The sequence below is a fragment of the Aegilops tauschii genome, chromosome 1, assembly GCF_002575655.3.
Source record: "Aegilops tauschii subsp. strangulata cultivar AL8/78 chromosome 1, Aet v6.0, whole genome shotgun sequence".
NCBI classification, from domain to species: Eukaryota; Viridiplantae; Streptophyta; class Magnoliopsida; order Poales; family Poaceae; genus Aegilops; species Aegilops tauschii.
Window position 1 is genome coordinate 192,118,827 of NC_053035.3, and position 16,752 is coordinate 192,135,578.

Consider the following 16,752-nt stretch of genomic DNA (forward strand, 5'->3'; position numbering starts at 1 on the left):
TCCTCTGTGCGCATAGCTCCCGAGTCCGGGGAGGTCTCCGTACCCGCCCACAACACCGCCCGGAGTAGCCATCGACACATAATCGCGCGAGGAGAGGGAGAGGGAGAGGAGAGAACTGCTAGGGTTCGACCGAGCCAAGACCGACCGAGCCAGGCCGGTCCTAGTCAGCCGAGCGGCGCACCGGTTTGCTAGCTTGTCACCTAACAGGTAGGGCCGGGTTGTCAGATACAATGTCAATACGGCGTTATACGCCGCTTAGCCCGTATTGCAACGATTAGCCTCAATCTTGGTACTGACTTGCAAAAAAATCTGAATAGCGGTACTGATCAGTTACGGTTGCCCCAAATGTGGTACTTCCTTGCAATTAACTCCTGGTGATGTAGGGAGGCTTCAACCCTTCCTTCAACCAAGCATCTGTGGTGGTGCAAAGCGTGTTTTGGTTCCATGATCCAGTCACCGAGGCCTCATGGATGTACTTCTCTAGTTTCTCCTTCAGCAAGGAAAGCTCTAGGAACAAGTGATCCGTGTCACGAGACAACTAACATATAGAACATGATCAATGATCAAAGTGTATTTGGTAAAAGGGTCATTAACCATTCCTCGACAAAATTTCACCATGATACAAGGTTTTTGCTCAAAAAATGTTCAGCTGAATCGACCAAGCATGGATATAATGATCACATCTTATTGAAACATTATTATATCAACTTCTACACATTCAATACTCTAAAAAGACACTAATAAAAACTTTAACAAATGAGAATTTGAAATTTCTATGTGTCAATAAGAAGCGTCTAAGACAACACATTAAAGAGTTGTGTCAATTTAGGCTCGATTCCATGCTGCAGGATCGGATGCGCATATGACGGCAGGCAGCTCCTATGCGGCCCTAGTGTCGCCTGCTCTTCCTTGTCGAGGCAGAATCAGGCTTAAGGAGTTGCAATGAGAAGGAGGGAACATGCATATAATCAAGTATTAACAAAAACAAGCATTGCAACAATATATAGGAAAACCACTTCATTCAACAACCACAAACTCACTTTCGTATGATTATGACTTTTAGTCTAGTAAATATTTCTTTACAGATTTTGGAATGTCAAGAGTATGGTTTACCCGAGAATATCGAACTAAATATCTTGCTTCACAGTACATGGGTTGCTAGAAGTAATCTTGCATGCACATTAGTTTTCCTCCTAAAATCAAGAAATTCGTATGCAGTCCTTAACTTCTTTCCTTCGGTGCATGCCTCAGTGAAATGTTGAGACCAGAACAAATATTACTAGTCAGTACTATTACACACATTACATGAGTTCTGTTACAGAACATGTGTTCTTGTATTATAGTAACAATTTCCTTTTGGATCACTAAAAAAAGAAGTGAAGCAACAAAAAAAATTGCCCTCATTCACTTACATTCAGTGTACTGTATAAAAATGAAATGAAGAGCATTCACTGAGAAATATGAAATGTCGATATATATCTACTACTACACAAGTATCTATCAGGTGATCAGAGGTCAAAACAATGATGGAAAAGTGATAAGAAGCTATTAAGACTATATTAAAGAGGCAGGGTTCAAAAAAAAGGTCCCTAGTAGTAATCAAAATCAAGATAGAAAGGGAGTGCACATTTGCAGAATTGTGCTAACTAAGTGCATGTGCAGACTAGATTGGAATATCCAAGTGGCAACAACCAATCTTAGAGAGCGGTGTAAATCTGAAATCCACCAAAGAATTGAAACGTCTCAAATGGAAAAGTTTACGAATCATTAGATGTGTTACGGACCCATGATGGGGTGCTCCTACCGGCCTTCATAATGCTCCTGCCAGCCTTCGTGATGGGGTTGGCGAACTGGAGTTTCACTTACACCATCCAAATACACATCTTCATCATATTAAAGCATGCAATACACAAAATGTTGTTCAAGGGAGTAGATCAGATATATGATTGGGTAGAATAGTTGAGAGCTCAGATTTGTTTTTGAAGGCCTGTAGGAAATAGTAAACACACTGGTCCAAACTCCATAAATGAAGCGGGCCTGAACCGTGGTGCATATGATGCCACTAATTAAAAATGACATCACCAAAATATAAAGAACAAAACACATAAACAATACTTGCTACTAAAAGCGGCAAGCTTGCATTAAAAGAGGAAACATTCAGAAACAACAATTATATGATGGTAGAAAATGAAAACCAAGCATCAGGGACAACTAAACCTGGACCAGAGATAAGTGGACATACACACACACATCACAAGGTAGACTAATTCCAGTTTCTACTCCAATACTTTCCTAATAAGTATTTTGCTCCTCCATACTACATTTTCAGTTTAATGCATAGGCACCAAAATATACCTGTAATCAACACTGACATCATGGTTAGTAAAATTGATTGAGTACAACACCAAGTTGAGAAGAACAAACAAACTTCACTCATCATCTGCTGTTAATTTTTTAGCAAGTCAGCAAAGCATCTGAACATATCTCAACACTCCGAAATTAAAATTAACAGATCTGTAACATGCATGCTTGTGTATAACCATTCCGCAAACAATTTTTGCATCATGTCTTGATTTTTTTTGTATCCATGCGCATACTTAGCAAGATTTAAGCTATAGCATTGTAAGCAAACTAGGTCTGAATCTTCCATCCCGAGGCATATAATTACAGCCTGACGAAGACGACACTGCTCTGTGGGAGTCTTCGTAAATTCAACTGGAACAAAGAAGAACATTATTAATCTTAGGGTGGCTACTGTCCCCTGGCCCAAGTGAAAGGATCGGTTTGGGAATTGGAAACATGGGTAGGTACCTTGATGGAGCTGGCCTGTTCGGAGGCTAGGGACGCCTTGGAGAAGACACCTTCCCGGTGAACACAGAAATTGTCAGGGGGGAAGGTCGGTTAGTGTAGTTTGTTGAGATAGGCCTTGAAATCTAGCATAATTAGTTGCCAAAACTAATTAGCAAAAAGTCATGTAAACACTTAAAAAGTTTAGTTGATCCTTCATGTTTTTAACGAGATAAAGCAGTGAACAATAGACATCCATGTGCCGGAACCGAGTGATGCCAATTGAATTAACATGAAATAAAATCGAATTAGGCTTATCAACTTTATTTTCCTAACGAATTTGAGATGACCTTAAGATACAATCTACTATGGCTGAGTTAGGCTTCTTGATTTAGTTATTAGACTAAAACTGGTTAGCTGTAACGTTAGATATCCCTGACTCCTCTACAAAGTATGTTAGTACATCAAATCTAAGGAAACCCATGCTAGCATAAACAACATTAGTATTACTGGTAAACCATGAGATTATGTAAGCTGCACACGCACGGTGCTCAAAATTTGAACAACATTAGTATTTGGCGAGGCAGACGCCTTCTCTGTCCATTGACGAGGCCAGCAAGCTGTAGATGAAATATGTATCCAGCGGAATTGATGACGTGCTGCCATTCCAATTGGTGAAGAACCTGTCACCGAGGCCCAGATCCGCGTCGTGGTCAACACCGACATTGATGACTCTTCCTCCTGTTCGCCCAAAGAGTACATCCGCACGAGAGGCCCCTCTAGATGTGTGATCTGGGATGTGCTTCCCCTGGCCGCCATGCAGTCTAGTTCCCCTTAAGGCGCAGCCCGCGATGTGGACTGCCACCTCAGCCACCGCCGACAATTTGGATCGCCACTGTTTCGCTCATGTTGCTGCTCCTTGACGATTCTTTGGTGAAATCCATAGACAAGAAAATCTGCTCTCCCGTGATTGACGGAATGCGGGATGACTTGAAGAACTTTGCCCGTCAAGGGGACGACGAGAGGTTGATCAAGCGGTCATGGGAATCGTGGTGGCGCATGACTTGAAGGATGGGGAGAGATATATTGTTTGCAGATGATGCAAAGGGATCAAGAGCAACTGTGCGGTATTTGGATCGGGAGGAGGTGGGATTGGATCGGGTGAATTTGACAGAGGGGCGCTGACATGAATAGGCCATGGCGCTCGGGTGAGATGATGCAGTCGAGGCAGCGGCGGCTGGTGAGGCTAGGGATTTGGAGGGCGGAAGGGAGGAGGGGAGCATGCGATGCTTTTCTCCACCGTTTTCTGTCCCGGGGGTAGGGAATCGGTTTCGACTGGGAGAACCAACGTGCTGGGAGGTGCGACGAAATAAAACCGAACGGAAATAAAACTGGAGTACCAGACTACCAACTGCTACATTAGAAGTAGAGATTTGAAGAGGCGGAAGGAAGGAGGGGAGCGTGCGATGCTTTTCTCCACCGTTCTCTCTCTCGGGGGTGGGGAATCGGTTTCGACTAGAAAAACCAACATGATGATAGGTGCGACGAAATAAAGCCAAACAAAAATAAAACGGAAGTATTAGGCTAACAACTGCTACTACATTAGAAGTAGAGATAATCACTCAATCCCACACGTAGCCGCCGCTGCCGCTCAGCGCACACTAATCGACACCACTTTCCTTAAACCCCCCTCCCTTTTCCGCGTCTTCACCATTTCCGCCCATCTCACATTCGCGATCACGTCGCCAAACTGAAACAACCAAGAGAGGAAATCTTTTCGAAACCCAAACCCTAGGTGCTCGCGGGGAGCGCCATGAAGATCCCGTTTGTGACCAAGTGGTCGCACCGATCCAGCGAGCCCGCGGGGCCGTCGAGTTCGGCTGCAGCGCAGCAGCAGCAGCAGGCGCCATCGTCTCCATCGGCGCCGTCTCCTCCTCCTCCCGTGGCGTCGACAGAGGCGGTAGGGGATGAGTTCATTTTGCAGGAGGAAGAGTACCAGATGCAGCTGGCGTTGGCGCTATCAGCGTCGGCGTCGGGCGCCGAGGAAGCTGGGGATCCCGACGGGGAGCAGATCAGAAAGGCGAAGCTGATGAGCCTCGGGAAGGGCGACCCAGTCACCAACACCGATCGTGGTGGGGGAGACACCCCGGAGTCGCTCTCCCGCCGTTACAGGGTGAGTATCCAAATCCTGTTAATTCCTTCAGTAGAGTCGCTGGTGACTACAATCATTTTTGTATTAGAATATATTATCTCCTGGACGCATTAACACCAAACAAGGCCAATTTATCCCTTTCTAGGCAACTAATGCTTAACATTATCTGAGATAAGCATTTAGAAGGTAGGGTTCAGCTAATTGGATATCTTATTGCAGTTGTAACACTTCCATCGATAAATTCCAACATGTCAAGCAGAAAATTCAAAATTGAGTAAATATGAATTCTGCTTTGAAAAATGAACATAGAAATAAAGATTGCAGCATTGCTTGGTTGACCACACACATTCATTTGAGCAGACACTTGTAGTTGCATGATGATTACATGAATGAACGTATGTAGAGAGACAAAGACAACATGCTCACGGTGACATAAACATGCACACGAGGCAAAACAGCAGGCACGACAATGTGTCCATGCTTCCTTGAGAAAACTGCTTGTGTTGTTTTGTGTCCTTCAACCACGCAATGTTTATGTGTTGAACTCCCTCCCTTGCCATGCTTTTGACTTATAAACTGGACCTGGACTCATTTGTTACTGACCTTTTAGAAATCCTTTGGTCTTCATTCATGTTCTATCATCCATTTTGAGCATAATATGCCAAAGTGATATTATCATATAGAAATGGCTCACCTTGTCGGGGAAGTTTTGCAAACCACTAGGCAATATTTTGTGCTATCTTACAGGCATGATCTTCATTGCCAACTACCTGTTCATAGTCACAGGACACTTGATGAGCGGGTGTTGTTCACCTCTGATTTCTGTATATTTTGGTGCTAGCTTTGTTGATCTGTCCATTCTAACTATAATTTCTATTTTGTTTAGGACTATAACTTTCTTGATTACAATGAGAAAGTAATTGATGGATTCTACGACATATTTGGCCTCTCTGCGGAATCATCTGGGCAGGGCAAAATACCTTCACTGGCAGAGCTTCAGATGAGCATTGGGGATCTTGGATATGAAGTAATTGTGGTCGACTATAAATTTGATAATGCTCTGCAGGAGATGAAGGAAGTAGCAGAATGCTGCCTGTTGGGCTGTCCTGACATTACAGTATTGGTGCGACGAATAGCTGAAGTTGTTGCAGATCACATGGGTGGTCCAGTGATCGATGCAAATGAAATGATCACTAGGTGGTTGAGCAAAAGCATTGAGCAGAGGACATCACACCAGACAAGCCTTCTGCATATTGGCAGTATAGAGATAGGCTTGTCTCGCCATCGCGCCTTACTTTTCAAGGTCATCTCTCTCTCTCTCTCTCTCTCTCTCTGAGTGAAATGTTCCTTCTCCCAAAGTTACGGAAGACGTGTGGAGTGGCCACGACCAATTCTTCACTTGCTTCCTGGCTACTAACAGATGAAAATTCAACAAAAAAGCTTATGTTTTATCTTTTATGTAATAAACAAATTAAACCAGAAATTTAGCACTGTATGTTTATATCCATAAGCAATTTAGTAAGGATATTGGTCATTATGCTGCAAATTGTCGTATCTATGAACAGTTTATTTCCGCCACCTTCTGTGATGTTATTCCTTTGAGGCATCTTATGGATTAGACTGTGATACTGTCCCATGAATGATTACAGTGTCTACCTTTATTTAGAGTGAAGTGCACCATAGGCACCTAAACTTGCAAGAGTATCACTTGGATCTTGAAAATTTACATACATTTATGTCCCTAAACAAGTCGGTCATCAAGGTCCCACTCCAATTTGCTTGGATGGAGATAAGATTGTTAAGCTTCATGCACTAGCCAACGCAACCAAAAGTCCGAACTAATGGAAAGGGTAGGCAATCCACATATACACTTCAACAAAGATAATGCCTGGGTTAATCTTTATTGGTAATACTTAGCAAGCATATGCTGATATTTTAGCTTCGTCAGTGTGCCATTGCCATGCCATAAGTTATGAAACACTTACAGTTTTTGGGATCTAGATATGCAACCTGCAAGCTCGTAAGTGATACATTAGTGCTTGCACAGTGACGAATGGTGCATTTTATCTTTTCTTTTCTTTGGTAAATAAGTTTGGAACCATATTGTTGATTTTAAGCAGAATTATGAAGTGACTTTGTTCACTTAGATTTTTATAAATGATTTGAACATTAGATAACCAAACCTGGTGAAGTAATGTAGGAATTTGTTTGCATAAGTGTGAACTCTCTTCCACATGGCTTGACAGCTAGCTCATGATCATGGAGCGTATTTGCTCATGTCTTACATTTATGTGTTATTGCAGATTCTTGCTGATATTGTTGGTATCCCTTGTAAGCTGGTTAAAGGGAGTCATTACACTGGTGTTGAAGATGACGCTATTAACATAATAAAGATGGATGACAAAAGGTATTTACATATTTAATAATCAATTATTAGTGGCTTTATCATTTGTGCCACCAGTTGTGTGCCACCACTCAGTTTTGCCACTAGGAAGTTTCACTGCTAAAAAATGCCATCATTCCGTTAGATGCGTGCTAACAAATGCCATCCTAAACTGTTACAGTCCGGCCCAAGGCTGTTGACCATGAAAATTGGCGAAAACTACTTGTCAGCCGCACTGTCTCTCTATCTTACTATGAACTATTTGTCAGCCGCGCTGTCTCTCTATCTTACTATGTCGTGTGGGTCCTACTATCAGCCAACAGACAAAGAAATTAGTTGGAAAGTAATAGAAGAAAAAAATAGACGACACACGTCGAACCTAAAAGACCTCAGGTGTGCCTCATACAGAGGAATAAACCACTCAAACTGAAGCCAAGTTTTGTTTAGTCTAGGTAAGGCAATATCAGGTGAGAATAATCATGCTATGCATGAGAATAGGCATCGGAACTAACTACAACATTGTAGGGAGAAAGCATAGGATGTGTCGGAATGTTTGAGGTTTTGCTTGCCTGTTGGACCAGTAGCCTGGTACATGGTCAGTCCTTGCTCGTAGCTCACGTCATCTTCGGATCCTATCTGAGAAAAATCATAAACACTGAATCAGTGTTTTTAGTTGCTCATTGGCTTCAGAAGCGGTGTTTTTTTTGGTTACCGTAGCAATCTGTTACCTTGACCACATATGCGGCGGTTCTGAGCAATTTACTCTTGGTGGTTTGAAGCTCGGGGTCGATTATACTTGTCTTTTTCGAAAAAGAGGATAACCCCCGGCCTCTGCATCAAAACGATGCATGCAGCCATATATTATTAATATTGCAAAAATCCAGCAGCCGAATGCCATCGACCTGGAAATATAGCGGAAAACAAACCCTGAGGCCGTATACCTTGCGACAGTAACTCCCCCAGATAGCCACTAACCCTATGATACAAGACACAACATAAACGAAAAATACACAACTCCTAGGCTACGCCTTCAAGAAGGAATCGCCGCACGTGCACCGATGATGGCGAGTCCACCACAAGGTTGAACTCCGGATTCTCATCCCCAAAGCCAAGCTTCAATCCACCACCTTCAGCAAGGACACGACACAAGAGCGTGATGACATAGCCTGATAAGAGATCTCGTGTTTCCACCGGAGTGCATAAACTCGTCGTTGAAGCTGTTTGTACCATCCGTCCATATCCGTCTACCGACGCCTTGATAGCGGATACCTTTGGAGGAGACAACAGAAGACAAAGACGTCCCATACCGCATGCCTCCCGCTACTGTCGCACCACCTTCGATCCAACAACAATAGGCTAAACATGACACCTCTACCAAAGCCACCGTGCATCACCTGGCGGAAGCAGGCATGACCTTACGTCTCCGTATAAGACGTCGTGCGTAGCATCCGCCGGCAGCGCATCCACCGGTGGCTTCACCTACCGAAGACAGGCACCGCTCGACAACTCTGAAAGAGGCACGCGTGTCATCTGCCGAGCCGCATCGAACCCGATCTGTTGATGGAAGGGACGTCGAATACTGCCACCGTCGCGCCAGCCGCTGTCGTCGCGCATACAATGGCAACCGCCGTCGCGATCCCGCATCAAGCGCCGTCGACGCCAGAGGAAGCTTCGGCCGCCACACACGTTCTGCGACGAGCCCGGACACGAGATCCCAAGATCCGCTGCCATCGGCCCCGCCACAAGCACTCACCACCTGCCCCGTCATCCCCGACGGAGGGGACGCCGCCACCACCATGGCCGGATCCGGGCTAGCCGTCGCTGTTGCCACGTCAAGACAGGATCCGGGCTGGACGCCGCCACCGCCACCGCCACTGGCCACGCCCAACTCCACCTCCATCCTCTAGCCACGCCTAGCCGAACGCCACACCATGCCCAGCCGATCTCCACCCGCGCCGCCGCCGGGAGCCGCTGCTTCACCGTGCCTTCGATCAGCATGATGCCATCGCCGAAGCCGTCGCCCCGCGCCGCGCGACATCGAGCGAGGAGAAGGGAGATCCCCGCTGCCGCCTACGCTGACCAGATCGGCGGCGCGCACCGGCGGCGGCGAGGGAGGGGGCTGGAGGAGGAGGACTAGCCCCGACGGCGGCTAGGGTTCGCCCCCTCGGTCGCTCGCGGGAGCGACGTGAGGCGGTACGCGAGGGGCTCGAGGGGGGTACTTGTGGAGGTTCGGGTCTTCGAGTGAGGCGGCGACGATGGCAGGGTTTCGGATTTGGGAAGAACGTGGCGATCCAGCGATGGTGATTGGTGAAGCGGGCAGTGGCAGCCGGGCCCACGTCATGGCAACGGAGGTGTTGCTCGCTGGAAGAGGGCGGCAGGGGCGTGAAGCTACTGTTGCAGACGAAGGGGAGGTCCGGCTTGTCGAGTTGTGGTGGTGGTGCATGGGACAGTGGGAGGCGACAAGGCTCAGTCGAGGAGGGCCGGTGCTGTTTGAGGTGGAGGATCCATGGCCGGTGTCGGTTGGAGGACACATAGGGAGGGTCGGCGCCGGTGGCTGGACGGCCAAGCTCGGGCATGGCGCTTGGCCTGTCGAGAAAGGAGAGAGGCAGGGCACGGTGACCAGTGGCGGATGGGGAGCCGAGTGGCGGAGGCAATGGTGCGGTGCAACCGGCTTGGGCAAGCAGAGAAAAGCGAGGAAAGGAGCGAGAGGGAATGGAGGCGGATGCATCGGGGAAGGGCGGGATGGTCCGGCCTACTGTGCGTCCGTGAGCTAAACTGTGCCTAGGCGTCAGACAACTAAAAAGCGCCCAAATGGGCTGTCCGTGAACAGTGACAAGAAATCCCCCCCACACCCCTGCCCCCCCATTTCTTTTCAGAAATAATAGGATAGGACTGGAATGGTCAAGATCAGTGCCAAGTAGACACACAAGGATCAGGGGGAGAATGTTAGCAGTAATCTTTGTGTTATTTTTAATGCTCCTTCCGTACCAAAATATAAGACGATTTTGCAGTTCAATTGCTTAGCTAGGAGCATAACTGCAAAATCGTCTTATATTTTGGTACGGAAGGAGCATTTACTTAGCTAGGGAGTAGTAGTAGGTCAGTTGGAGCATCCTTAGTAAGTACTCCCTCCGTTCCGAACGGAGGGAGTAGGTCAGTGTATGCATCTAGCAGCTACTACATCCGTTCGGGTTTATAGAGCCCCTGAGCCACCAAACAGCGTCCGGATTTACTAGGCCGCATGCAAGTAATTCACGGGAGTTGTTAACTAAGCCTAATTAATGGACGCCCTCGTTTCTCTCTTCCAGCCAATGCATGCAGTAACCACACAAGAGGATTGGGCATGCATGTGGGCCTCAGACAGAAACCTAGGGGACGCAAGCGGCCGCCCCAATTTTCTAGCGATTAATGCGATGCTCTCTTTCCATGAGTGCTCCATGCTGGTTGGTTGTTGCCACGACCGATACTTTGCCTTGGTCCTGCTGCTTTGGCTCTCAGGACCTATAAACCAGGATGGAGGTAGTAGTAGTCAATTTGGCCTTTGCATGTAATAGCAGCTGCTAGAGCTGCATGGCTGGTTTAGCATTAGGAACCGACTTCCCCATGTACTATATATAAGACCTGAGGGCAGCAGTACAAGCCACAGCTTCAGAAATCAAACTATCCTGTGTTCAGCCCCAGCTCCCCTCTACTTCTATACTTCAGCCTATTTCTAACACAATGCACAATATACACAAAACATAGACATTCTCATTTGTTTTGGAATATTCCGTGCTTTAACTTCATATTTTTTTCCAACATAACATCTTCCTAAAGTGCCTTCTCAGATGTAGTATTTAGCCGCTATTCTTTTATATTTATCTTGAGTTTTGTAGTATATATCACAGTCATCGAATATTCTTTAGCTATAACTTGATTTTCAACGATATGAATGATAGGAATCAAATCTACACTTCATACTTATGCAAATATGACTCTTGAATATGGACGTTAGCCTATTATAATAAGTTATATCAATATTTGCTTATCGTAACTCGCGAGGCACGTGTAACTTACTAGTTATTAATAGTTCATAGGACTAGATTCTGAGTGTCAAAATAACGCATGAATAACCATTCACCCCTATTGTGAACATTAAGCTTTAGTTTAATTGTCAGTTGCTTCTGCTGATTTGTTGTCTGTATTTGCAGGGAGTTTTTGGTGGATGTTATGGCTGCTCCAGGGACTCTCATTCCAGCAGATGTCTTTAATTCAAAGGGTACTCCATTCAAATTCAGTCAAACATTGGGTCAGAATCAGGTGGTGGAGTCAGCAAGTAACATCGAAGATGACCCAGTTGCATTACAGTTAGAGCATAAACGTAACCAAGGGCATATGTTTGCCAATAATAATCGGATCTCAGACAATCTATCAAGCTATGAGAATACAGTGACCGCTGGAAGTAGTGCTAGTGAACCTGGGACATTGGACCCTAGGATGCAATTAGGTAAAACATCAACTTTGGCTAGTGCTCCTTCCAAGCAGAAGAAGAATCTGCAATTGATTCCAGACTCTCATGAAACTGAAGAGTCCCGAAAACTATTTGCGGAGTTTGATCCTTTCAATGCTACTAAATCTGGGAAAAGCTCATTGGTATTCAAGGGATTAAATAATATAAACAATGAGTTCCAAAGGCGTAGAGAGAATGTAGTCCCACCATCTGCAAGATCTCAACAGCCATTGGTGATGAAAAACTGGTCTGCTTGCAATGACATTTCCAACAAGCAATACAATGTTGCTGATGGGTCAGTTCCTCGGAGAAATGCCACTGACAATGCATCGTCATCTCAGTTGGCGTTGTCAACTGCAAAGCATTACAATTCCAATGTTAGAGAGCTAAACGATAGAGTGTATGCAGCACCTGCTCGTAATTATGACAACAGGATAGTTGGTACCTCGGCTATGGCCAAAGCATCGACTGGAGAGTGCCTTGACAGATCACAGGTGCCACCTGGTCTTTGTTATGACAAGATGCTTGGTACCTCTTCTATGAATGCAGCTTCTACATCTGGAATCGGGAAAGTCGCAGAAAAGGACCCTCATAATGATCCGGGAAAAGGTCCCATCTATTCTAGATTTGATGGTGAACTTTCTAAAAATGCTCAAGGATTTACTCCTGAAAGGGATGAGCACAAGGAAAATTGTGGCAGTCATGACCACAAAATGTTACATCCTGATCCAAGAAAGTCCCCTCTTGACAGATTCTTGGACAGGCCAAGGCAGAACATAGAATGTGTTTCTCCATCCCAAGTTGGATCAAATAAGGCTGACATGGTGTTGGATGAAGTGTCTGAATGTGAAATCCTTTGGGAAGATCTTGTAATCGATGAAAGAATTGGCATAGGTACATAAATCCATTTTGATCTATCGTCTAGTTATATTTTCACTTATCGAGTCGAATGTAGGTTGCGGGGTCACTTGCCATACAAATTGACAAGGAGTTTGCACTGAGCACAAAAACATACTCTAAATTTCTTGTACTGTAAAATCATAAGCATGTATAATCCTTTTGTCTGTTGCGTGATATGAACCATTTTGTTCCTATGTTGTATCATATGGCGACTAAAGGAGCATTTCTTGCAAATTTTAGGTTCATATGGAGAAGTCTACCATGCTGATTGGAATGGAACTGTAAGTAGTTATTCTTGTTTAACATTATTGGAAGATACCGTTGAGCTTAGTGCACCAAAGCTCATTTACAAGCATTATCAACTGATTACATAGCTGAAAAGTAACATACAGATAACCTTTCAAAGCATGGTCTGTTCTGCTATTTCTTCTGATTGGGTCTGCTTATCATGATGGTAAATTTGATGTTTTTTAATATACAGGAAGTAGCTGTAAAGAAGTTCTTGGATCAAGAGTTCTATGGTGATGCTTTAGAGGAATTTCGTTGTGAAGTAGGTGAACGATGATGCTTTTTATAACCAATACTTTCCTGAAAATCGAACTTCTACTGTCATTTGATTTCACTTTTTTCGAAACCTTTGCTAATCCAGATATCTTTTCATTTAATAGGTGAGGATTATGCGTCGGCTCCGTCATCCAAATATTGTTCTCTTTATGGGTGCAGTAACACGGCCTCCACACTTATCTATTGTATCAGAATATCTTCCAAGGTATTGAAAGTTTGTGTTTTACATATGAGCTAGGACATAACATGTGTAGTCATTTAGCTTGGTCAAGACAACAGGGCACCAGTTATAGTGGGTACTGATGCAACAATGCAAATACTGCATGCATGTTTAAAACTTTGAATGAGAGAATGCTGAATATGATGCATGTAATGAATGAGATAACATTATGGGCGCCCAGCTTTACATTAATGTATGTATATGTACTCTGGCCGTTGACTAAAGGTAGGAGATGTTTAATGCACAGCTGATAAATTGAGAATGTTATGAGAGAAGAGTACCCTCCCGTAGTTTCTTTGGAACAGAGACAGAGAGGGAATACATTGTGTGTTAGTGTGTGCCTGTGTGGTGATGAATAAATAGAGGGAGAGAAGATAAATAGTTGCATGGTGTGAAAAATATCACTGTACATGCATAGTTGCACACACGAAATGGTGTAACTACTTTACGATTTTACATCATTCCATGGGCTATGTAAATGTACTGAAAATTTCCACAAAATAATGTTCAGTTATGCACTATGTCACTTTCATAATATGTGAAGCTTTTGATTAATGTGCATATAAGCAATATTTTTCATGTCGAAGTACACGGAAGGACCCTTAAGTAGTATCTCAAGCACGTAAAAATGTGTAATAAAGTAGGGGGCATTGTAGGTTTGATAGGGGCATTTTGAATTTTATTTGGGTATTTTGGGAGAGATCTTGTGAATAAGACTTAGAAGTACCAAGTATTGTGGAACAGACAGTTTATGAGTCGAACCTATTATTACCATTCCATTCAACACTTATGTTTTTGCCGGTGATGAATCAAACAGTTCCCATTTCAACATTGACATTTATCTAACTGTTATTTTCTTTCAGGGGAAGCTTATATAAGATTATTCATCGCCCTAATTGCCAAATCGACGAGAAGCGTAGGATTAAAATGGCCCTTGATGTGGTAATGGTGAAACTTGGATGTTATAGTTCATGCTTATTTCCATGTGTATGTCCATATTATGATTATGCTCTCTCTGTAGGCCAGAGGCATGAATTGTCTTCATACCAGTGTACCAACAATTGTTCACCGGGATCTAAAATCACCAAACTTGCTGGTTGACGATAATTGGACTGTGAAGGTATCTACCTGCTTCAGGACCAAAGCATGAACTCTTATTCCTTCAGTTTCTAGATAGTTGTTACTGTTAGCTAACAAAGTACATGCACACAGGTCTGTGATTTCGGACTTTCACGTCTGAAGCACAGTACATTTTTGTCATCAAAATCCACTGCCGGGACTGTAAGTAATTGATAATCATTGTGGAATGACTTTTGTATATTAGTTCTTACAGAAACTTAAATTGATCCTCTGTTAAAATTTGTCGTTTCCCTGATACCAGCCTGAGTGGATGGCGCCAGAGGTTTTGCGGAATGAGCAATCCAATGAGAAGTAAGTGATCTTTGAGGTCTTTCTCAAATACTTATATTTGCGAGCTTTTAATATTTTCACAAATTCCGTATGCATTGCTCGAGTTTAGCCTAGATAAAATCTCAGTTCGACCTAAATAAGCTTAATGCTAAATTCTGTATGTGCTATGTATAGCCTTTGTTGGTCAACTGCTGGTCATGTTCATAGCTGTGATTTGTCATGCAAGTACATCGCTATCTTTCTGAAACATGCTATTTGTGGCTCCTCACGATATTCCAAATTCCACAACTCTGCATGTCTAAGTCTCTCTTCTCCATTCATTATAGTACAAGTTGTGATAGAGAGATGGATGGTTATTATGTACTCCCTCCGTTCCTAAATATTAGTCTTTTTAGAGATTCCAATACGGACTACATACGGAGCAAAATGAGTGTATATTTAGGAACGGAGGGAGTAGGTAACTAGGTACTGTGGATTATGAGGTGTATTGCTAAGTTTGGTGAGGTATTTTGTGATCTAAGTTTAGTTGCATGTACCATGTAGCATTTTTAGATTTATTTGCTTCATTGTTACATCACTTGTATCCTGTCATGGCGTCAGGCTGTTGTCTAGAAGCTGAAAACTTGTCATGTGAGATCACCTGTTCCCCAGTTGACCGTTTGAGGGGCTCTAGCCAGTTGGCCATGGACTGAACATGTCATGCCTTCAAATGATCTGATCTTTGTAAAACATTGTACCCCCCCCCCCCCCCCCCCCCCCCCACCCCACCAAAAGAGCACAGAACTATGTGTGACCGAACATCAACTGTGAAGTACCTGTATGAATAAGAACTGCTATTATATGTGTTAGAACTCGGATATGTGTGAAAATTCAGCTTAATATCTATACTGGCCATTATTTCTCTTTGCACACTTGCAAACATCACATTTATAACTACACTCATTCTTGAAAGTTTTACAGGTGTGATATTTACAGCTTTGGTGTTATCCTGTGGGAGCTAGCAACACTAAGAAAGCCATGGCATGGGATGAACCAAATGCAAGTTGTGGGCGCAGTTGGCTTCCAGGACCGACGGCTTGACATTCCAAAAGAAGTTGATCCTATAGTTGCATCAATTATACGTGATTGCTGGCAGAAGTAAGTTTTCTCAGTATAAGCTAAGTTCTTTTCTTTAGAGAAAAATCTTTACATGCAAACTTACACGTGTTTCTCTACCATCATTTTTATTTGCCAGGGATCCAAACTTGCGTCCTTCTTTCATCCAATTAACTAGCTACCTGAAGACATTGCAAAGGCTTGTAATCCCTTCACATCAGGAGACGGCGAGCAACCATGTACCCTATGAAATATCTTTATATCGGTGAACCGCACATCTCTACCCCGGGGTTGTCATCCACCAAGTGTGAATAAGCAGTAATTATGATTTTGTCACCATATTCGGGTCCAGTAGTCTGCAAATGCATGGCTTCATTGAGAGCCCCAGTCCCAGTCTAGATAGCATTCACCCCGCTGTTGCAAGCAAAAGCTCTGCTGCGGGGTATGTACAGTACATATAGGCGGATAAGGTGAAACAGCAAGAGGAGAAAACCATACTGTTCTACATTTAAGTGGAACTGTGGATTGTGGAGTGACAGGGAGAGGGAAATGTGTAACTGTGGGACGAGTTAGTTGCATCACAAATAAGCTGGCAATCTGGAGCAGTGTGCATTGCGTGGTTGATTCCTTTCTGCCATACTGAAATAAAGGTCACTCCAGTTTGTGTTTTGGTTGGAAAGATACCAAGTAGTAGTAGTTGAAAATAAAAATACTCAATTTGATTCGTTGAGGCTGTGCATTTAGTTAAAATT

At 44.0% G+C, this 16,752-nt stretch overlaps 1 protein-coding gene across 2 annotated transcripts; it reads left to right on the top strand.

The window, feature by feature from the left end:
- The first annotated feature begins 4,417 nt into the window (after positions 1-4,417).
- LOC109786541 (serine/threonine-protein kinase EDR1) lies at positions 4,418-16,725 on the top strand. 2 transcript variants are annotated; one of them, XM_020345113.4, is made up of 13 exons: positions 4,418-4,960; positions 5,826-6,242; positions 7,243-7,346; positions 11,513-12,705; positions 12,952-12,992; positions 13,193-13,261; positions 13,380-13,480; positions 14,359-14,437; positions 14,517-14,615; positions 14,708-14,776; positions 14,877-14,926; positions 15,866-16,042; positions 16,140-16,725. In XM_020345113.4, exons 1-13 carry the CDS (start codon positions 4,601-4,603, stop codon positions 16,267-16,269), a joined length of 2,889 nt encoding a protein of 962 aa, XP_020200702.1. In that variant the 5' UTR covers positions 4,418-4,600; the 3' UTR covers positions 16,270-16,725. The 2 variants fall into 2 exon arrangements, 1 of the variants encoding a protein (XP_020200702.1); XR_002238363.4 differs by having other exon boundaries at positions 4,489-4,960; positions 15,858-16,042.
- The last annotated feature ends 27 nt before the right edge of the window (positions 16,726-16,752 follow it).

Excerpts from the sequence above, each read along its gene's own strand:
- LOC109786541 (XM_020345113.4), top strand. The coding sequence starts at position 4,601 with ATGAAGATCCCGTTTGTGACCAAGTGGTCGCACCGATCCAGCGAGCCC. Across the intron at positions 4,961-5,825 it reads CGCTCTCCCGCCGTTACAGG|GACTATAACTTTCTTGATTA; the intron begins GTGAGTATCCAA and ends TATTTTGTTTAG. Across the intron at positions 14,927-15,865 it reads AATGAGCAATCCAATGAGAA|GTGTGATATTTACAGCTTTG; the intron begins GTAAGTGATCTT and ends AAAGTTTTACAG.